This window comes from Aquarana catesbeiana, linkage group LG08 (assembly GCF_042186555.1).
Source record: "Aquarana catesbeiana isolate 2022-GZ linkage group LG08, ASM4218655v1, whole genome shotgun sequence".
In the NCBI taxonomy this organism is placed as follows: Eukaryota; Metazoa; Chordata; class Amphibia; order Anura; family Ranidae; genus Aquarana; species Aquarana catesbeiana.
Genome location: NC_133331.1, coordinates 23,643,556 through 23,667,494, shown reverse-complemented (window position 1 = coordinate 23,667,494; position 23,939 = coordinate 23,643,556). Strand labels below are relative to the sequence as shown.

At 44.2% G+C, this 23,939-nt stretch overlaps 1 protein-coding gene across 1 annotated transcript in view; it reads left to right on the top strand.

The window, feature by feature from the left end:
• The window catches only part of LOC141106651 (uncharacterized), a 198,150-nt gene that overhangs the window by 6,830 nt on the left and 167,381 nt on the right, over nt 1-23,939 (top strand). Inside the window, exon 4 of the mRNA XM_073597594.1 lies at nt 311-364. Within this exon, the coding sequence (XP_073453695.1) occupies nt 311-364 (54 nt within the window). The remainder of the gene's footprint in view (nt 1-310; nt 365-23,939) is intronic.

The following is a 23,939-nucleotide window of genomic DNA, read 5'->3' as shown; positions in this document are numbered from 1 at the left end:
TTAATTAAGATGCTCAGTAGGGTTAAGGTCAGGGCTCTGTGGAGAACACTTGAGTTCCTCGAAAGCAGACTGGTCAACCCATGTCTTTATGGAGCTGTTTTTTTACATAGAGGTACAGTCAGTACAGGTGGAACTGAAAAGGGTCTTCACCAAACTGGTACCACAAGTTTGTAAGAGCGCAATTGTCTAAAATATCTTTGTATGTTGTAATATTAACAGAACCCTTTGTTGGAAACACTTGAACTCCTTTTGCTTTGGTAAAAGAAGATAAACTCACATTATTAAATCTATATTGTGTTCTTTACTACAGATTCATTCCATCCGATCCTGTGCCAACTGGATCATGCAGCTCTCCAGATACCAGGTATGCCTGTTCTGATGTTTTTGTAGTCTTGTCGAAGTTTAAGTTTCTTGGCTCTGCACAGAGCTGACTTCTGACATGGACCTACAGTAAGATTGGTGTTGTATTCATTGACCAGACACCGCTATACAGGAGATAATAGGAAGTTCTATCACAGGATATGTAGGAGGTGTATGGTATTCATTTTGGGGAGTCTTTACATTCTCTTCCCTCCCAATGTTGGCAGCATTTTAGGAATCTTTGAGGTCCATCTGTAAAGGCTGAAATGGAGAAGACCTCCTGCTCTCTAGCTCCCTTGTCGCCTCCTCCCATGCTCTCCTACAGGATTTCTCCAGAGCTTCTACCATCCTTTGGAACTCCCTAACCCAAGCTGTCCGACTGTCCCCTACTCTATCCATCTTTAGATGATCCCCGAAAACCCTTCTCTTTAAAGAAGCTTATCCTGCTCCTAACTAATACAGTTTTACTTTTTCCATCAGCTCATCCCCCATAGCTATGACCTTTTGTATCAATTGACCCTCCCTCCTAGATTGTAAGCTCTAGCGAGCAGGGCCCTCTAATTCCTCTTGTACCAAATTGTAATGTAACTGTAATGTCTGCCTTCATTTTGTTAAGCACTGCGCAAACTGTTGGCGCTATATAAATCCTGTATAATAATAATAATAATAATAATAATAAAAAAGTGGTGTTTACCACAGGGTTTTCCAGCTTCTACAGGGATCCCACAGGTATGGTATATGCATAGTTACATTGGTTCAAACTAGAACTCTGCAAAAATATTCATATCTGGAATTCATCTTTAAAGTGATATTTAAAGGCAGACTTAACCACTTCAGACCCAGAAGATTTGTCTGCTTAATGACCAGAGCACTTTTTACAATTTGGCACTGCACTGCTTTAACTGGTAATTGCGCGGTCATGCAATGCTGTACCCAAACAAAATTTGCGTCTTTTTTTCCCCACAAATAGAGCTTTATTTTGATTGTATTTGATTGCCTCTGCAATTTTTTTTTTTGGTGATATAAATGGAAAGAGACCGAAAATGTTGAAAAATAATGATATTTTCTACTTTTTGTTATAAAAAAAATCCAATAAACTCAATTTTAGTCATACATTTAGGCCAAAATGTATTCAGCCACATGTCTTTGGTAAAAAAAATGTCAATAAGCGTATATTTATTGGTTTGCGCAAAAGTAATAGCGTCTACAAACTATGGTACATTTTCTGGAATTTCCGCAGCTTTTAGTTTATGACTACCTATCTCATTTCTTGAGGTGCTAAAATGGCAGGGCAGTACAACCCCCCCCCCCACAAATGACCTCATTTTGGAAAGTAGACACCCCAAGGAAATTGCTGAGAGGCATGTTGAGCCCATTGAATATTTTATTTTTTTGGCACTCACAAGTGATTGAAAAATGACAAAAAAAATTACACAAAGTTGTCACTAAATGATATATTGCTCACACATGCCATGGTTATATGTGGAATTACATGCCAAAATACATTCTGCTCCTTCTCCTGAGTACTGGGATACCACATGTGTGAGACTTTTTCAGAGCCTAGCCGTGTACAGGGTCCCGAAAACCCATTACCGCCTTCAGGATTTCTAAGGGCGTAAATTTTTGATTTCACTCCTCACTACCTATCACAGGTTCAAAGGCCGTGAAATGCCAAGATAGCACCCATCCCAATGACCCAACTTTGGAAAGACACCCCAAACTATTTGCTGAGAGGCATGTTGAGTCCATGGAATATTTTAAATTTTGCCACAAGTTGCGGGAAAATGACAAACTTTTATTTATTTATTTATTTTATATTATTATTTATTTTTTGCACAAAGTTGTCACTAAATGATATATTGCTCAAACATGCCATGGGCATATGGGAAATTACACCCCAAAATACATTCTGCTGCTTTTCCTGAGTACAGGGATACTACATGTGTGATACTTTTTGGGAGCCTAGCCCTGTACAGGACCCGGAAAACCAATCACCGCCTTCAGGCTTTCTAAATGTATAAAATGGTGATTTTACTTCCTCACTGCCTATCACAGTTTCAGAGGCCATGAAATAACAAGATAGCACAAAACCCCCACAAATGACCCCATTTTGGAAAGAAGACACCCCAAGCTATTTGCTGAGAGGCATGTTGAGTATTTTTCAGATCTCGCTTTTTGTCACAAGGTTTTGAAAATTGAAAAAAAATTACATTTTTCTTTTCTTTCTTCATTTTCAAAAACAAATGAGAGCTGCAAAATACTTACCATGCCTCTTAGAAAATTCCTTGGGGTGTCTACTTTCCAAAATGTGGTCATTTGGGGGGTTTTGTGCTATCTGGACATTTCAGGGCCTCTGTAACTGTGATAGGTAGTGAGGAGTAAAATCACAATTTTACGCCTTTAGAAAGCCTGAAGGCAGTGCTTGGTTTTTGGGGTCCTGTACGCGGCTAGGCTCCCAAAAAGTATCACACATGTAGTATCCCTGTACTCAGGAAAAGCAGCAGAATGTATTTTGGGGTGTAATTTCCCATATGCCCATGGCATGTTTGAGCAATATATCATTTAGTGACAACTTTGTGCAAAAAATAAATAATAATATAAAATAAATAAATAAATAAAAGCTCACAAAAAGTCCCACACATGTGGTATCCCCATACTCAGGAGAACCATCAGAATAGATTTGTAATCTCACATATAACCATGACATGTTTGAACAATATATCATTCAGTGACAACTTTGTGTAAAAAAATAAATACAATTTTTTTTTTTAATTTTCCCGAAACTTGTGGCAAAATATAAAATATTCCATGGACACAACATGCCTCTCAGCAAATAGCTTGGTGTGTCTACTTTCCAAAATGGGGTCATTTGGGGGGTTTTGTGGTATCTTGACATTTCATGGCCTCCGAAACTGTGATAGTGAGGAGTGAAATCACCATTTTACGCCCTTAGAAAGCCTGAAGGTGGTGATTGTTTTCAGGGGCCCATACATGACTAGGCTCTCAAAAAGTCTCACACATGTGGTATCCCCGTACTCAGGAGAAGTAGCAGAATGTATTTTGGGGTGAAATTCCACATATGCCCATGGCATGTTTGAGCAATATATCATTTAGTGACAACTGTGCAAAAAAAAATGTTTGTCATTTTCCTGAAACTTGTGGCAAAATATAAAATATTCCAACATGCCTATCAGCAAATAGCTTGGGGTGTCTACTTTCCAAAAAGGGGTCATTTAGGGGGGTTGAACTGTCCTGGCATTTGGTGGGTTTTTCCATTTTTTTTTTTCTCTCAGTATTTGAGCCGAGATTTTTCAAGCGCAATTTTTTTGGAAGAAAAATTGTTAATGTTAATGCACTAAAACACACTATATTGCCCAAATGTTTGATGAAATAAAAAAGGTGATCTTATGCTGAGTACATGGATACCAAACACGACATTCTTTAAAATTGCACACAAACGTGCGACAAACTATATACACTTTTTAAAAGCCTTTAAAATCCTTTACAGGTTACCACTTTAGATTTACAGAGGAGGTCTCCTGCTAAAATTACTGCCCCTTGATCTGACCTTTGCGGTGATATGCATGGTGCAATTGATGTTTACATATGACACTAGACCGACGCGTTCGCCTTTGCGCGTGAGCATGGGGGGACAGGGGTGTTTTTTTTATTTTTTATTATTTAATTTGCTTTTTTATTTTATTTTTAAACTGTTCCTTTCATTTTTTTTTTAATCAATTTTTGTTATCCCAGGGAATGTAAATATCCCCTATGATAGCAATAGGTAGTGACAGATACTCTTTTTTGAAAAAATTGGGGTCTGTTAGACCCTAGATCTCTCCTCTGCCCTCAAAGCATCTGACCACACCATGATAGATGTGATAAAATGCTTTTCCAATTTCCCAATGGAGCTGTTTATATCCGGCGAAACCTAAGTCATGAAATGCTTATAGCTTCCGGTTTCATAGGCCATAGAGGTGATTGTAGCCATTCTGGTCTCCAATCAGCTCTATGGTCAGCTGGCAGAACCACCGGCTGCATTCTCGGGTTCCCTGTTGGGACAGGAGAGCCCAAGAAAACCATGGAAGACGGTGGGAGGGGGGCGTTCCCTCCCACTGCTTGTAAGAGCAGTGTAGAGGCTAATTAGCCACTAGGATTGCTTTTACATGAAAGCTGACCGGTGGCTGAAAAGAATGATACTAAGATGATACCTAAACCTGCAGGCATATTTCTAGTATAATCACTCAAAGTCCAACATTATACCAGTACGTTGCTGGTCCTTTTTGGGCATACATTGTAATGTTAATTTATTTGTGTAGCCTGTAGGCTGAACGAAAAAAAGAGATTGATCGGTAGGTATGCCCACCATTAGAATACCGCCCTTCATCTACCCACTTCTACTGATGGGCATACATGCACCTTTTTTTTTTTTTTACTGTGGTGGTAAAATCACCTTCTGCAGCGCTGGAGTCGCTGATTTACGTATCTTGAGAGCAAACGCTGTTGCTGTCAAGATAAATAAATCAGTGCTGCAGCTGAATGGCATACCTGACAAGCAAACAATGGTAACGATAAAATATTAACTCAATAAAACAACTTGATTTTAAAACACAATCTGTGCCTACAAAATATATGCTGAAGCATGGGGGCAATCTGCCCCTAATGTTAGGAGCAAATCGCTCCTCCATCCCTGCCCCCATGCTTCGGCATATATGCTCTTTTTTTTAACTGTGGTGGTGAAATCACCTCCTACAGCGCTGGAGTCACGGCTTTACATATCGTGGGAGCAAACGTTGCTGTCAGAATAAATAAACCAGTGCTGCAGCTGAATGCGTACCCGCTAAGCAAATGATGGTTAACAATAAAACAAAGTAACATTACAGTATAACAATAAGACATACTATACCTGCAAAGCAAATACAATAATACATAGTGTAGCACTAACTCACGGTGGAGCTGCTGGTTTTAAGCGGGTTGTTACCGTAACCTTTGTTACCTCAATTTCACCGGAACCGGGTCTAGGGTCCCGTTGAGTTTAATGCCAGGCAGTGTAGACACCCGACACTTGAGTATCTTTTCCAATGCTTTAATAAAGAGTGACTAAAGGAAGTAGCAGGAAAGAGGTAGAAGAAGAGTTGCAGGGAAGTTCAAATACCTTTTCTTGATGTAATATTATGAATTGTAATCTTGTAGGTGGATGTACTCTCTTTTTAAAGTTGAATCTTTGCCCACTCGGATAGGTTTCTCTCACTAACCTAGCAACCAGTACGCAGCACGAACAAAAGTCTCTGCCACAGACTTGAAATGGAATAGAAACCTGTACGATCCTCTGCCACAAGATGTAATGGTTTACGATGAACAGCACACACAGCACTAGAACCTTTAAGCCGACCCAGCAGTACTATGCGGTAGGTTAACTTTAGGATACATCCTCCAACTGAGTCACCAGGCCCCTCTCCAGACCAGCACTCTGCATGATCCTTCCATGACGGGTCCTCCCCTGGGATCTTCTCAGTTGTCCAGCTTCTTCCCGTAGGACAGACAGCACAGGACCATTCCCTCACCGCTGTGGTAGGCCCCAGACAGGCTTCTGGGCCCACCCACACGCTGCAGCAACGTGGTTGTCCCAGTCGGAGGACCACGCGGTAGTACTCCTAACACATACCTGTCGGCCAGGAGGGCCAGCAGGTGGAACGAACCCTAAAAGATGGCGTCTGTCCCATAAATACCCTCTCCCAGAATGCAACTCGGAGGACCACCTCCACCGAGTTATCTCCGGGACAGAAGAGCATCCGTATGCTTCAGCGCGTTGCCTTTCCAACACTGACCCATGGCGACAACGACACCCACAGGCACAGTGTGAAACTACATGCAACACAGCCAAACTGGAACAGAGGCTAAATCTGACTATGTATGAAACAGATAACCCACTAAATTTACCTATAAGTGGTAGATGAAAATCTACCAGCGCTACATACTCGCCCCCACTAGAATAGACATTGTCCTCAACGTCTTTCAAATAACTCCCAAGCCTGAGAGTAGGTATTTGAACTTGGAACTTGGATAAGGAAGAAGAAAAGACAGTATAGAAATATTACAGTTTCAACATTTATACAACAACATGTTCACATCCGCAAAATAAATCACATTAAGACTGTCACAAACCCCACTATCTATCTAGCTGAAAAGCCTAACAGCTTGATAGGAGATCCAATTGTTCCTGAAAAAAAGCAAAGTTAAATACACTCTAGATATGTACAGTATCATCACTAAATAGTTTAGGAGCAAAGCCTCATTCCAGAAGAAGAATGACACTCTCTTCCCACATATTTTCCTTTTTAATGGAAGCAAGCTAAAGTAACTTGAAAAGTCCATCCCTATCTTTAAGTGGATTACATCCTTTCAATAAAGAAAGTCCAACTAGCGAAGATCCTTTGAATTTAAAAACACTGAGATTAATATTGTCTCTTAAACACGGAGATCTCTAGGCACTGACACTTTCTAACTACACACCCCAGAGTTCCTTTTCATAATCACCAATAAAACCGAGGATCTGCCAACTTTAGTTTCTTTCCTAGTTTATCCACGGTAGTGATAAAGTACACAACATCATCTTTTCCGGGTCTGCAAATGACCACTTTGTCAGCATAGATGTGCCGACCATAGTTCCAATGTAGGAAACATCCATTGAAGCGTTCGTCCATGGCAACAGAATACCCAGCTCTCCGGAAAGGTTTTGGCACAGACAAATAGTCCCAAACAGCTTCACTGTACCACTGTTCCCGGTTGGCCTCAATTTCCTGCATAATGTCCTGAGTAACATAGGGAAATTCCAGACCATATTCTGTAGCAACTCGCTTGGTGAGCACTCTCTGTAAACGGGCAAGTTTAGGCAAAGATCTATTTTTCCCCAAACCAGGAGGCACACAAGAATTTGGTGATTTACTCACCATAGATCCGACAGGTGTCAGAAGCAAACTAGCAACTTTTGACAATGTCTCTTTGGTAGTACTGTGCGGCTCCACACAAGGTGATGTCTTCCCAGAATTCAGGGCTGTCCACTCTGAGAAGGTTAAAACAGAAGCAACATTTTCATCCTGGGCCCACAATAGTTCCTGTGACATTGTCTCAAACAAATCATTATCACCGGAGATCTCTGACATAGAATCTATCTCCGAGTCTCTCAACTCTTCTGCTGGCAAATATTTACAAAGTTTCCCAGATATGTTCCCCTTTGAACTCTCACCCGTTCCTGATGTGGACTTTTCTGGATCCATGTATTTCTCCGGCTCCGGTTCGGGTAGTCTCTGGGGTAGGCCTCGACCACTGCCGCGGGAAGCCTTCACATATCCCACCTTCCTTGGAACAGGTGCAACGGGGATAGGTGTAGTAGACATGGACATAAAGGTGATGTCCGTTGAGGAAGCGGTAACAGCAGCATCTTCCCCGGGAACACTCACAGTAGCAGACGAGATCACGGCTTGTTGCTCTCCAGCAGCAATGGCAGTAGTTTCCACTGTGGCAATTCCTGTAGCCCAATCCACACGATAAGCACGGGGCGACATGGTAGGTTGCTCCACCGTGAACAAATATTCTCCGCACTGCAAACAGCAAACAAATGGACGGAGATGTATGGCCAGTCCTTCACACTTGTGGTAAAGCATGCCCAGACTTTCGATATCTCCAACTGTATATAGCACGAACCTCCCCTGCGGCTTCAGATGAATGCCGGTATCTGTCAGCAGGGTTCCGGTCAGCATAGCACCCGCAGCGGTACTTGTAGGGAACATCTTAGGCCCCACAGTCGACGGTGCCAATGGAAAAGAAGACATGGCTCTACTCTGATCCTTTCAGCACGATCATGAGGCCTCTCTTCTCCCTTGGCGCCAACACACACACACGCGTCCCACGCGGTAACAAGTAGATTAAGCTCCTCCCACTTGTTCCTCTGATCACGTAGCTTTTACTTCTCACCCACAGCCTACGCAGTCAGAAATAAAGTCCTGCAATTTAACCCCTTCTTTTCCTGGAAAAAGGGACAAAGTCCAGAAACCTCTTTTAACATAAACTCTTGGTGAAATACCTCTCAGGACTGCAGGAGGTTAGACGATGCCCCCACTTGTAGCACTAACTCACAGTGGAGCTGCTGGTTTTAAGCGGGTTGTTACCGTCACCTTCGTTACCTCAATTTCACTGGAACGGGATCTAGGGTCCCGTTGAGTTTAATGCCAGACAGTGTAGACACCAGACACTTGAGTATCTTTTCCAATGCTTTAATAACGAGTAACTGAAGGAAGTAGCAGGAAAGAGGTAGAAGAAGAGTTGTAAGGGAAGTTCAAATACCTTTTCTTGATGTAGTATTATGAATTGTAATCTTGTAGGTGGATGTACTCTCTTTTTAAAGTTGAATCTTTGCCTGCCCGGATAAGTTTCTCTCATTAACCTAGCAACCGGTACGCAGCACGAACAAAAGTCTCTGCCACAGACTTGAATGGAATAGAAACCCGTACGATCCTCTGCCACAGGATGTAATGGTTTACGATGAACAGCACACACAGCACTAGAACCTTTAAGCCGACCCAGCAGTACTATGCGGTAGGTTAACTTTAGGATACGTCCTCCAACTGAGTCACCAGGCCCCTTTCCAGACCAGCACTCTGCATGATCCTTCCATGATGGGTCCTCCCCTGGGATCTTCTCAGTTGTCCAGCTTCTTCCTGTAGGACAGACAGCACAGGACCATTCCCTTGCCGCTGTGGTAGGCCCCATACAGGCTTCTGGGACCACCCACACGCTGCAACAATGTGGTCCTACCAGTCGTAGGACCACGCGGTAGTACTCCTAAGACATACCTGTCGGCCAGGAGGGCCAGCAGGTGGAACGAAACAAACCCTAAAACATGGCGTCTGTCCCATAAATACCCTCTCCCAGAATGAAACTCGGAGGACCACCTCCACCGAGTTATCTCCGGGACAGAAGAGCATCCATACGCTTCAGCGTGTTGCCTTTCCAACACTGACCCATGGCGACAACGACACCCACAGGCACAGTGTGAAACTACATGCAACACAGCCAAACTGGAACAGAGGCTAAATCTGACTATGTATGAAACAGATAACCCACTAAATTAGCTAGATAATAAACTAGATGAAAATCTACCAGCGCTACAATAGTAAAAATAAAACATTACAGTTTTAAAATACAGTAACAATAGAGAGCAGACAATTGAGAGCGGACATAAGAGAGAGAACAATAGAGAGAAGAAAAATAAAACCACAACTATTTTTGGCTTTTTTATTTTATTTGTGTGTGTGTGTTTTTTTTGCACATTTATATAAACTGTAAACTGTAAACATTCCAGATTGGGTTCTCTCAAAATGTGATGGCCATCTAATCTTTCAAAACCCTGTGTGCCCTAGGACTGTGCAATACTGTACCCTACACTAATACTCCACTAGTATGTGGTAGCGTTTGAAACAGTCACTGATGCAGAGACCAGGTTGGTCAGGACAGGAGGCACAATAAAAGCGGGTGTCATGCTTAAATCTACGTTTTCTGCAGACACATCTTCTTTGGGGATTTCTTTGGGTAGGGGTACCAGGGAGGACATGCGGAAAATGCATTTCATGCAGCCGGCTCACTGCATTTGCGTTGGGAAGGTGGGCCACAGCACCATCTGGAAACAGAATAGCTGTGATGATCCCTTCCTGGAATTTAAAGAAGGATCCAGTTCGTCCTGAAGCTTTTTATAGCACATAAGCATTCAGCAGAGCCAATTGGAATAAATATACAGACACTTTTTTGTACCAGCGTCTGGCCTTAAGGGCAATTGGGTAGAGCGCCAACAACTGGTCTTTGAGGTCCACCCCTCCCATGTTAAGGTTGTATTCATGGACAGAGAGGGGTTTCTCCACAACACCAGTTGCCGTAGGAAATAGGACAGTCATATCTGCATGAAGGGAGGACAGAACGAAAACATTCTGTGTATCCCTCAACTGCTAACAAATTATTACATTTCAAGCAGGCTCTCTCCCCTCGTCTAAGTCGAGATTCTACAAGCCAATGGGGGAAGCCCCAACGATTAGAGCGCACGGTGCCATGACCCCTTTCTTTCCTCATTAGCTCACTGGCTGTGATTACAGTAGCGGGAGCAAATGGCTCCCGGTGCTGTCTCAGTCAATGAGGAGGAAGAGACCCCAGAGAGCCGCTGATCTCTTGCACATCACTGGATCGAGATGGGGATCAGGTAAATATTAGGGGGGCTGCTGAACACAAAAGGCTTTTTACCTTCATGCATAGAATGGCACCATCAGAAAATCTGGCGTGTAGTATTGGTGTGATAAAGAGGTTGTAGGATGGTTCAGAAGAATAATATACATGGCAATACTCATATCTGGAAGGCTACAAGAATCCCAAGCAGGCATCAAGCAACCTGTATCTTTAGAATACAGAGCATAGCCTTATCTCCCTCCATACAGAAAGTGGTTGCGCTCAATGCTTGATGGGGTTCTTCCCGAGTACCCTATGCTGAAGGCAGTGGTATCCCAGTGTGTTTGAAGGTAATGGAGCTTAACCTCAAAAAATGGGTAGTGGCAGCAGCAGAGGTACCTGAAAAGAGGAGATGCTTGGCTTTTTCATGCATAGACAATTGGGTCCTTATTGGTCAAAAATATAATGTAACATGTTACAATGGCATTACATGTGGCTTACTCCGGCCACTTAATCAAGAAGGTGTATTTCAACACTATAATAAAATAAGATAAAAGGACATAAGGCATATATAAGCAGTCACTAATGCAGGTGGCTTGTTAAACACTATGGGGTTGATTTAGTAAAACTGAAGAGAACAAAATCTGCTACAACTGTGCATGGTAAACAATAAATCTCCCAGCTTCAGTTAAGCTTTGACAATAAAACCTGGAACCTGATTGGTTTCTCCGCAGGGCTGCACCAGATTTTGCAACTCTCCAGTTTTACTTTATTATTATTATTATTATTATGTTATTATACGTTCAGAAATAAAGCATTTGTACAATCATAATAACATTTGTACATGTACTTGAGCATAGTAAATTTAACTGTAATGCCGCATACACACGGTCAGAATTTCTGACAACAAATGTTTGATGTGAGCTTGTTGTCGGAAAATCCGACCGTGTGTACGCTCCATTGGACATTTCCTTTGCGGCTGTGAGTAGAAATCTTGTCAGTGATTTCTTATATTTTCTCATTGAACAATTGGTGATGTGCAATAGGCAACATGCTGCATTTAGTTGAATCCTTGTATCTATTATTTGTTTTATGGTTTTGTTTACCCATCTCCAGAAAGATTGAATGAAGGTGCACTCCCACCATATATGTTGTAGGGTGCCTTTCACCTGGTTGAAGCACCAACAGAGGTCAGGAACTGTAGGGAACCACTTATGTATTTTGGTTGGTGTGTTGTACCAATTCGTTAGAAGCTTGAACGAGGTTTCCTGTAATTGCGTGCTAATCGCACACTTGTGAGCAAACACACAGGCCTGTAGCCATTGGTCTTTAGTGAAAGGCAAGTTTAGTGCTGTTTCCCAGAACATTTTATGTCTGTTGGGTTCCTGAAGACCAGAGGCCTGCAACCAAGTGTAGGTTAAGGAAATGTTTTTTGTAGATGTATTAGCCATGAAGCAGACAGTTTCAAATGGCGTTAGTGGTCTTATAAAATGTTTATGTCTCTGGGGGCTCAAAACATATTCATGGATTTGGCGATATACCCAGTGGTTCAGGGATGGCAGACTGATTTCTGTTTGCAATTGTGAGATTGATTTGACTTTGCTTCCTACGAAGCAATTTGTAGCCAAAAGAGGTGTGTTTCTATCGATAGATAGCTGGGATGATCTGTTCATTCCCGGTATAAAGTCTGGATTAGCAGTCAGCAGTTTTAGTGGCCCTAGTGATCTAGTTAAGTTGGATACTCAGGTTACTGTTTGTAAGTTTTTAAGCGTCGCCCCTATGAGGGGGTGTTGTTTTAGCTGTTTAGAGCATAAATCCCATGGAATCCAAGGTGAATATGACACGGATATGGGACCCATGTTATTTTCTAATGCCACCCAATCTTTGTTATCCGCATGGCAGGTCCAGTCTATAATTCTAGTAAGATTTGTGGCCAGGTAAAAATTTTTGAAGTTAGGGAAACCCATACCTCCATTTGTTTGTCTTTGGTGAGTAATGATAGACTTATTCTCGTTTTTTTGGACGCCCAAAGAAATTTTCTGAGTATGGCATGCAGCGAGCGGAAAAAGTTTGTGGGCAACAGAATAGGGATGGTTTAGAAGAAATACAGGATTCTAGGCAGGATTGACATTTTAATGATGGCTGCTCTGCCAAACCATAAGAAATATTTTAATGACCGTTTCTCCAAGTTCTTAGTTATGGCTTGTAAAAGGGGTTGAAAGTTTTGTTTGTATAGTTAGTCTAGGTTTGGTGTATCCCTAGATACTTAAGGGTAGGGATGAGCCGAAACACCCCCCCCATTGGGTTCGCACCAGAACCTGCGAACAGACCGAAAATTTGCACGAACGCTAGAACCCCATTGACGTCTATGGGACTCGAACGTTCAATATCAAAAGTGCTCATTTTAAAGGCTAATTTGCATGATATTGTCCTAAAAAGGGTTTGGGGACCTGGGTCCTGCCCCAGGGGACATGTATCAATGCAAAAGAAACTTTTAAAAACAGCAGTTTTTCCGGGAGCAGTGATTTTAATGATGCTTAAAATTTTAAAAAAGTGAAATATTCCTTTAAATATCGCACCTGGGGGGTGTCTATAGTATGCCTGTAAAGTGGCGCATGTTTCCCGTGCTTAGAACAGTCCCTGCACAAAATGTCATTTTTAAAGGAAAAAAAGTAATTTAAAACTGCATGTGGCTTTAATGTAATGTGGGGTCCTGGCAATATGGATGAAAATCAGTGAGACAAACGGCATGGGTACCCCCTAGTCCATTACCAGGCCCTTTGGGTCTTGTATGGCTATTAAGGGGAACCCCGCACTCAAATTAAAAAAGGAAAGGTGTGGGGCCCCCACACCCTATATACTCTGAACAGCAGTATACAGGCGGTGCAAACAAGACAGGGACTGTAGGTTTGTTGTTAAGTAGAATCTGTTTGTAATTTTGAACTGGTACATTTCTAACGTGTTTAGCTCCAGCCAAAAAATCTATTTTAAGCTTTTTGGAAAACATAGGGAAGGGTTATCACCCCTGTGACATTTGTTTTGCTGTCTGTGCTCCTCTTCAGAAGATTTCACCTCACTTTTTGTCCCAATGACAAATGTTTTTTGTAAATTTGGGTTTTTTTGTGAAACAAGGATTGGTGATAAAGCATCAGTGGAAAGGAGAAAAGTTTTCCCCATATTAACTCTTACAGGAGAGAATTTACCTTCCTAGGGGTAGATTTCATATCACTTCCTGTTGTCTCCTTCTGTTTGCAAGTAGGAGTCATTTGTAAGTTGGATGTTTGAAAGTAGGGGCCTGCCCTATATACTCAGCAGAAATTTGGGCCTTAGGTGTTGTTGTGGCCACAACACTGTAAGCCCTCACAGGGCCCTGCTGTGAAATATTAGATCAAGAATTGTAATTACATGCCCCTGTTGAACAGGGGCAGAAAAATTGGGCCTTTGGTGGTGGTGGTGCTGGTGCCACAACACTGTAAGTCCTCACAGATAATCTTGGTGGGCGTAGAAATGGGCCCTGCTGTGAAATATTAGATCAAGAATTATAATTACATGTCCCTGTTGAACAGGGGCTGAAAAATTGGGCCTTAGACACTGGTGCTGGTACCACAACACTGCAACCCCTCACAGATACTCTAGTTGGAGCGCAGGAACTAGCCCTGCTCCAAAGAATTGCATGAAAAATTGTAATTACATGCCCCTGTTAAACAGGGGCTGAAAAATTGGGCCTTAGGCACTGGTGGCGGGACTAGCGGCACCCAGAACCAAAAATGTTCTAACAAGCTATCATCATGATCATTGAGGAGGAAGAGGATAATTACTCAGTATAACAGGATAGTCACTCAGCATCAGCATAGGCAGTCTTTGAAGGGATCTGACATTTAAAAAAAATGTATTTGGTTACATCAGCACCAGGTGCTTGGTAGCTGGTGGTGATCCAAGACTGATTCATTTTTATGAAGGTCAGTCAATCGACAGAGTCGGTGGACAGATGCACCCTGTGATCGGTTACAAAGCCTCCAGCAGCACTGAATGTGTGTTCCGAAAGAATGCTGGATGCAGGACAGGCCAGTAGCTCAATTGCATACTGTGCAAGCTCTAGCCAGTGATCCATCCTCAAGACCCAGTAACCCAGAGGATTTTCGGTGGGAAAGGTGTCCAAGTCAGATCTTGCCCCTAGTTATTCCTGCACCATGTAAAACAGACACTGGCGATGGTTGCTGGAACCGATCATACCTTGAGGCTGCGGACTAAAAAACTGTCTGAATGCATCGGTCAGACGGCCACCTTCTCCACCGCTCCTTCTTTGACTGACCGAAGCCTCAGCAACACGTTGTCCAGAAACAGGAGTTTGTAACCTCCCAGTCTCTGGGAACGCGTTGCACAGACCTTTCTACAAGGCCTCCCGAAGATGTTTCATCCTCTGCTCCCTCTGCAATGGCAAGATAAGGTCCGCAACCTTACCCTTGTAACGTGGATCAAGGAGGGTTGCCAGACAGTATTGTTCCTTCTCCTTGATACCACGAATACGAGGATCCTTCCACAGGCTTTGTAGGATCAGGGAGGCCATGCAGCGTAGGTTTGCTGAGGCATTCAGTCCGGAGTCCTCTGGGTCACTAAGGATGACATGATCCGCAGCCACCTCCTCCCAGCCACGTACAAGTCTATGTGTTTCTTGGGACTGTAAATGATCCCTTAAAGACTGCTGCTGATGCTGAGTGCCAGGCTCCACCTCCATACTGACACAATCCTCCTCCTCCTCTTCCTCGTCCTCTTCCTGTGTGATCGGCGGGCACGCAGGAACACTGTCTGGATAAAGGGGGCCTTGAGAGCTAAGGAAGTCCTCCTCTTCCTGATTCTGTTCTGCCTCAATTGCCCTGTCCATTATTCCATGCAGTGTGTGCTCCAACAGGTGGACAAGGGGGACAGTGTCACTGATGCATGCACTGTCACTGCTCACCATCCTTGTGGCCTCCTCAAATGGTGACAGGACAGTGCATGTATCCCTGATCATGGCCCACTGGCGTGGGGAAAAAAAAAAAACAAGCTCCCCTGACCCTGTCCTGGTGCAATAGTCCCACAGGTACTCATTGATGGCCCTCTGCTGCGTGTGCAGCTGCTGCAGCATGGCCAACCTTGAGTTCAACCTGGTGGGCATGTCACAGATTAGGCGGTTCTTGGGCAGGTTAAATTCCTTTTGTAGGTCTGCCAGCCGAGCACTGGCATTATATGACCTGCGGAAATGCACACAGACTTTCCTGGCCTGCCTCAGGACATCCTGTAAGCCCGGATACCTGCCCAAGAACCGCTGCACCACCAAGTTAAGGACATGAGCCAAACAGGGCACATGGGTCATTTGTCCCTGTCGGAGGGCTGAGAGGAGGTTGGTGCCATTGTCGCAAACCACCATTCCTGTCTTAAGTTGGCGTGGCGTCAACCACCTCTGAACCTGCCCCTGCAAAGCTGACAGAACCTCTGCCCCAGTGTGGCTCCTGTCCCCCAAGCACACCAGCTCAAGCACCGCATGGCATCTTTTGGCCTGCATACTTGCGTAGCCCCTTGAACGCCTACGGAGCACTGCTGGTTCAGAGGACAAAGCACAGGAAGAGGCCATAGAGGAAGAAGAAGAGGAGGGGATGGAGGAGAGAGGTGTGTCAGAATCATTAGTAGTGGCATTTTGAAGGCGTGGTGGTGGAACAACCTCCAACACTACTGCACCTTGTCCTGCATCCTTCCCAGCTGCCAGCAGAGTCACCCAATGCGCCATGAAACTTAGGTAACGTCCCTGTCCATGCATGCTGGACCATGAGTCAGCGGTAATATGCACCTTACCGCCGACCGCCCTGTCCAGCGAGGCATGGACATTGCCTTCCACATGCCCGGTAGAGAGCTGGAATCGCCTTCCGTGAGAAAAAGTGGCGTTTGGGTACCTACCACTGAGGAACCACACATTCCACAAACTCACGGAAGGGGGCACCAATTGAAAAGGTAGCAGTTGAAGTGCTAGCAATTTTGCCAAGCTAGCATTCAACCGCTGGGCATGTGGATGGCTGGGAGTGAACTTCTTTTGGTGGTGCAGCAGCTGGGGCAGGGAAATTTGCCTGGTACAATCTGACGTCGGTGTACCGAAAGCAGATTGCCCACAAGTACTTGGCTGTGACACTAATTCTACACCTTCATTCCTCGCAGTGCAGGTCTCAGAGAGGACTGAAGGTATAGTAGGGTTGGAGATCTCAGCTGATGAGGAGCAAGGAGTGGTCCTCCTTGTTCTTTGGTGTGGGTCTTATAGATACGCTTGCCAATGAACTGCATGGCAGGTCCACATATGTCTGGTCAAGCATGTGGTGCCCAAGCGGGAGATGTTTTGGCCATGCGAGATACGCTTGAGACATATGTTGCAAATAGCAGTGGTGTGATCTGATGCACTCGTCTCAAAAAAGGCCCACACCAAAGAACTTTTTGAATAACATGCAGAAGGAGCTTTGCGGTGTGATGCAGTCAGCGTGCTGCCCTTAGGCTGGCCCCTGGCGGGCATCCTGCCTCATTGGTGATGTGCCTCCTCCTCTCTCCTATCAGGCACCCACTTTGAGTCAGTGATCTCATCATCCCCTCCCTCCTCATCACTGGAGCAAACCTGGCAGTATGCTGCAGCAGGGGAAGCATGACTGCCAGATTGCTGTCCTTCTTGGGCACCCCCTCTGTCTGTGCTTACGTTTCGGGCTTCATCTAGCTCAGTATCATCATCAGAGCCTTCTAAACGGTGGGCATCCTCCTGGAGCATGTGCTCAACACTGTGGTCAAACAGTTCGAGGGACTCCTCAGGAGGACATGGTGGGGCTAGTGAAGGAGTCACTGATGCCATTGAGCCGAGGGAAGAGGCCGCGTTGGCAGCTGCTTTGCCAGACAAAGTACCCTGAGCATGGGTGAGAGAGGATGAGGAGGATGAGGACAGCTTGGTCATCCACTCGACCAAGTCTTCCGCATGTTGGAGCTCAACGCGGCCAGCTGCTGAAAAAAAAGCCAAGCGTGTCCCACGGCCACGTGCTAATGTGGATGCACCGTCTCCATGACCAGCGCTGTTGCCTCTAGACACAGAGCCTGCTTACCCTCTTTTATTGGCTTGTGACTGTCTGCCTTTCCTTGTTCCAGACATACTAATGGCCTGCAGTGAGATGTAGCTGTACTAAGCTGGGATATATATACTGATACTGCAGCTAGCAAAATCAACTGCCTGCCTGTAGTATGAGAACACCACCAATCTTCTACAGGTAGCTTTAGATGAACACTGTGCAGAAGTCGCACTACACTAAATTGTAGCTTTAGCTGAACACTGTGCAGAGGATGCACTACACCAACGTTAAAATAATGTAGCTGCCTGCGGTAGTGATAGGATCAGGAAAACACCACCAACCTTCTACAGGTAGCTTTAGCTGAACACTGTGCAGAGGTCGCACTAGACTAACGTGTAAATAATGTAGCTGCCTGCCGTAGTGATAGGATCAGGAAAACATCACCAACCTTCTACAGATAGCTTTAGCTGAACACTGTGAAGAGGACGTACTACACTAATGTTAAAATAATGTAGCTGCCTGCGGTAGTGATAGGATCAGGAAAACACCACCAACCTTCTACAGATAGCTTTTGTCACGTACCTGGTAGGTTTTGAGCCTGAAGTGCAGAGAAAGACCTCCTTTACAGCTCCCACTCCCGTTCCCCTGGAATGGAGACAGAGGGCCCGGGAGTGAGGAGTGGTATGGGTGCCTGGCAGGATCAACAGTCACAGGAAGTTCAGGAGTGGTGGCACCCTCTGGAACCTGAAGCTGAAGGGGAGACTGGAGACTGGAATGCAGAGAGGACCAGGAACCACAGCAGGTAAGTAAGCAGGACTGAAGAGCTGGACTGGAACCAGGAACAAGCAGCAGGTAGTAGACTGGAAAGCTGGACTGGAACCAGGAACAAGCAGCAGGTAGTAGACTGAAACGCTGGACTGGAACCAGGAAAAAAGCAGCAGGTAGCAGTCTGGAACGCTGAACTGGAACCAGGAACAAGCATCAGGTAGTAGACTGGAATGCTGGACTGGAACCAGGAACAAGGCAGCAGGTAGTAGCCTGGAACGCTGAACTGGAACCAGAAAGAAGCATCAGGTAGTAGCCTGGAACGCTGGACTGGAACCAGGAACAAACAGCAGGTAGTAGTCTGGAACGCTGGACTGGAACCAGGAACAAGGCAGCAGGTAAGCAGACTGGATACTGGTATCAGACAGAGGGATAGTCAAACAAGCCGGAGGTCGGTATCGGTCAATCAGCAGAGGTACCAGGGATTACACAGAGGGAGGGTCAGGCAAGCCAAAAGGGTCTGGTGCAGGCGGATAGCAGGATGGTCTATCAGGAAGCCGGGATAGATAGCAAAGTACACAGGTCAGATCAGGTTAAGACACACAGAACGCTGTAGAGCATACAGCGGGGAGTGAGTGTGACAGGCTGGTTTAAATAGCCTGCCTAGCACTAGCGGGGGTGTGCGCGCACGGGCCCGTGCGTGACAGCACCCGTGAATGCACGCGCATGCGCAGTGGAACCCGTGGCCGTGTTCCAGTGCGTCTGAATCGCCGATTACTGGCAGGATCTTCATGACATTTCCCCCCCCAAGGGGCAGCCTCCGGATGCCCCTTTGAAGAAATTTCTCTGGATGGGATCTTTTAAAAGATTGCAACAGATCTTCAGCATGAATATTGTCCTCCGGTTTCCAAAAATTTTCTTCTGGGCCAAACCCCCTCCATTTTATCAAAAATTGATTTTGGTTACCTCTTTTCCTATGGTCCATGATAGCCTTCACCTTGAATTCCTCCTCCCCATCTACCAAAATTGGATCAGGAGGATCCGTACTTCAGCCTGGAAATGGATTAGAAATAGAGGGTTAGAGCAGGGACACATGAAATACTGGATGCACTTTTAGTGAATCCAGGTGTTCAAGTTCGTATGCCACCTCATTAATTCTCCGCTTGACAGAAAATGGTCCAAGAAACCTGGGACCCAATTTCTTTGAAGGGCAAGCCATCCAGAGATTTGAAAAAAGGAGGAGGGAAGAGCCCCCCAAAAGATGGTCCGCTCAAGAACAAACTAGTGTAAACCTAAATAACTTTATTTATGTCACAATAGATACAGAACAACTATCCAAAAACCATGTATTAAAAAATAGGACAAGAGTCCTATTATGCACAGGTGGCCACCACAAACATTCCACATACATCTGTCACTCATGCACTCGCACCCATGTGAATTGTTATAAAGAAGACCCGGGTCTGTTCAAAATTTCATAGAGTTCCTAAATAGGATTAAAAATAATTGAATATTAAGCCTTCGGTCTTTCCTCAATAAAGTGCAAATGCTGGTGATTGATGAGATTCCATCTAGATATAATTCCAATAACCAACTAAGGATACATATGTCAAAACAACATAAGGAGATGGGAAGTCCCGGTTTAATCAGCTAAATAGCGGCAAATCAAAGGGCAAGTTCACATCTTATGCAAACATCTTATGTTTTCCTCGAAAAACATGAGGGTAAACCAGATGGCCTCAAGGTTAAGGACATATATAAACTTAATTTGCCCCATAGACGTGGAGATTTTGATAGGATATTGTACCAAAAGGAGAAGATGTGGATTTTTTATTTAAACAGCATGCAGCCTTCCGGATTGAACAATGAACTTAATCTGTCTCCTTTTTTGGAACAATAAATTAACAGTAAATATTTTAATTAAGTTCATCCAGGGATTAAAAATCTGCGGTTGAAAGTTCACATCTTCTCCCGACTGTGACTGACACCGTCTGTGGATAATGGATTGTATACAATTTGGTTTATAAACAATGTTTCTGTTTTCCACATAGATGGCAGTATCCAACGTGTGAAACATAACTTAGATGAAATGACAGTCTGTTCTCTCCTTTTATACTGTGTCCATACATTAACCGATCAGATTGAAATCGCAGTACCCTTTAACTATTGGCTATGTATACCAGTAGCAACTGCATAACGAGTTATTTTTATTCTCCACAATGGTAATAGCAACAGGACATCAAAACCTGACCATACATAAGCCGATTAGATTGGAGAATCTTTATGAACCTACTACTATTAATGTTCTGTCTGAATTTGGAACACAGCTGTATGCATGAGTGTGATTGCAGGAATTGGTGAATGCAAATTATGGTTAGGCTTTGGTGCCCAGGTGCTGGCTATAATTGCAGGATATTGAACATTGGCCGTAATGCTATTTAAGCACTCAGCCACTGGCACCACATTTGCTCTGAAGAAGCTTGGCAACAAGCGAAACGCGTAAGCGTCTAACCCATGCACAGGTGGGACATAGACCTCCACACATTGATGAAGAAACCCCTTTGATCATATGGGAACATCTCGATTGACTCTTGGACTTTGGGTTGAGTCCTGTGGTGGACATTGAGATTGAGCGCTCCTTCCAACCATCTGATAGATCAAGCGCGGAACGCTCTAACGTCTGAACTCTGTGACTCACCGTACATCCCCTTGGGGAAGATCCGGAAACTACAGCTCATATCTGCAACAGACAATTACACCGCATTAATTCTCCCCCATACCACATCAGCGCGGCTACCATCAGTTTTCTTGGGCTCCACCATCCCTTCACTGAAGACATCAAACGGTGAGCTAAGTAGTACTCCAACACATATGAGGTACACTGTCTATGGCTATTCACCATCTGCCTTCTTGCATAAGATGTGAACTTGCCCTTTGATTTGCCGCTATTTAGCTATTTTTATGTATCCTTAGTTGGTTATTGGAATTATATCTAGATGGAATCTCATCAATCACCAGCATTTGCACTTTATTGAGGAAAGACCGAAGGCTTAATATTCAATTATTTTTAATCCTATTTAGGAACTCTATGAAATTTTGAACAGACCCGAGTCTTCATTATAACAATTCACATGGGTGCGAGTGCATGAGTGACAGATGTATGTGGAATGTTTGTGGTGGCCACCTGTGCATAATAGGACTCTTGTCCTATTTTTTAATACATGGTTTTTGGATAGTTGTTCTGTATCTATTGTGACATAAATAAAGTTATTTAGGTTTACACTAGTTTGTTCTTGAGCGGACCATCTTTTTTGGGGGGCTCTTCCCTCCTCCTTTTTTCATATATGCAATATGGTCCATTGAACAACCATTTGTTTGATTGCTGACTAAGTATTGTCGAGTCAACCAACAAATGGTACTTGTGACATTAGGGGTATAATTATTAAGGTAGGAAACTTTAGGTCGTCTACTGAACCTCCTTTATATACCCCTAAACCTAATTTGGATGAAGTTAAGGTGTCCCCTTACCTTTGTCTTCTCATCCTGAGATTTACTGTAGATAACCATACCTGGTCCCCGGGTGTAAGTAACAGCTCACCTCGCCTCTTCTTATCGAAGATTGCTTTATTATATTCCTGGGTCCTGGTCATGGTCTCCTGTAAAACTTGGTTGTTGGAAGTAAAGAAGTCCAACCTCTCTGGAACTGTGGGTACTGTGCACTCTGGAAGAGAATTAGGCAAAAATGAAGGGTGGAAACCATAATTTGCAAAAAACGGAGTTTGATAGCGGAATGAATAGAATTGTTGTAGGCGAATCCAGCCAATGGGAGAACAGAAATCCAATCAACTTGGGCAAAAGAAGAAAAACAGCGTAAATATTGTTCAAGAGTCTGGTTTGTTCTCTCTGTTTGCCCATTAGTCAGGGGATGATAAGCAGATGAAAATGAGAGCTCAATGTTCAGTGTCTTACACAGAGACCTCCAGAATCGGGAGGTAAACTGTACCCCCGATCAGAAACAATATTAACCGGTACCCCATGGAGCCTGATGACTTCTATAATGAATGCTGTAGCTGAGGGAGTGCCCTTCATTGGGACAAAGTGGGCCATTTTCGACAACCGGTCTACTATGACAAAAATTGAGGTGAAGCTCCCAGCCGGAGGTAATTCCACAATAAAGTCTATAGAAAGCATTTTCCAAGGCCTATCTGGGACAGGCAATGGTTTTAGCAACCCCAATGCCTTGGTTCTGTGCCCCTTGTTCCTGATACAGGTGGTACGGGACTCAACAAATTTCCTACAATCTTCGCCTTACTGAAGCCACCAGAAGGTACGCTGTACCAGATCAATGGTCTTAGCCACGCCAAAATGCCTAGCCAATGCATGATCATGACAGAGTTCTAGTACTTAAACTCGTAGTGTCTCAGGTATAAAGATCCTATTCTCGTGCCACAGTAACCCATCCTTAACTTGGAGTTCTGACCAAAAGGAAGATCCCAATTCCGCGGAAGCCTGCTTAATCTGGGAAAGCAGGTCTCCCTGAAGCAAAAGAAAATTCCCCGGGGATAGAATGGTGTCTGGGGGGGAAACCTCTTGGGACTTGTGAAACATCCTGGATAGGGCATCAGGTTTGGTATTTTTGGAGCCAGGGCGGTAAGTGACATGAAAGGAGAACCTGGAGAAAAAGAGAGCCCACCTGGCTTGACGTGGCTTCAATCTTTTTTCAGATCTCAAATACTCCAGGTTCTTATGATTTGTAAAAATTAAGACTGGATGAGTGGCACCCTCCAACAGATAGCGCCACTCCTCCAACGCTGATTTGATTGCCAACAACTCTCTGTCACCTACATCATAATTTCTCTCTGCCGTGGACAATTTACGAGAGAAGAAGGCCACAGGATGTAACAGGGCCTTAGTTCCCTGTCTTTGGGACAACACTGCCCCTACTGCAATTTCAGATGCGTCCACCTCTAGTACGAACGGCAGAGAGGAATCTGGATGCTTGAGTACGGAGGCAGAAGTAAAAAGGCCCTTGAGAGTCTCAAAAGCCTTTTGGGCTTCAGCAGACCAGTGGAAGCGTGTACCTTGTTTAGTTAGCTGTGTGATGGGTGTGATGATGGCTGAGAACCCCTTAATAAATGTACGGTAAAAATGAGCGAATCCAACGAATCGCTGGATTCCCTTCTTGTCTGTCGGGACTGGCCAATCTAAAACTGCAGTGACCTTTTGAGGGTCCATCTTAATGCCTCCACTGGAAATAATTAACCCCAAAAATGGAATACTTTCCTGTTCAAATTCACACTTCTCAGCTTTTGCATATAGACCGTGTTGTCGAAGCCGGCCCAACACACTTCTGACGTGCCTGCGATGGAATTCAAGGGAACAAGAAAAAATTAATATGTCGTCTAAATAGACGATAACAAACAGATCTAGAAAGTCTCGTAAAACATCTTTGATAAAGTACTGAAATGTAGCAGGGGCATTGCACAGACCGAAAGGCATCACTAGGTACTCAAAATGTCCATAACGGGTACGAAAGGC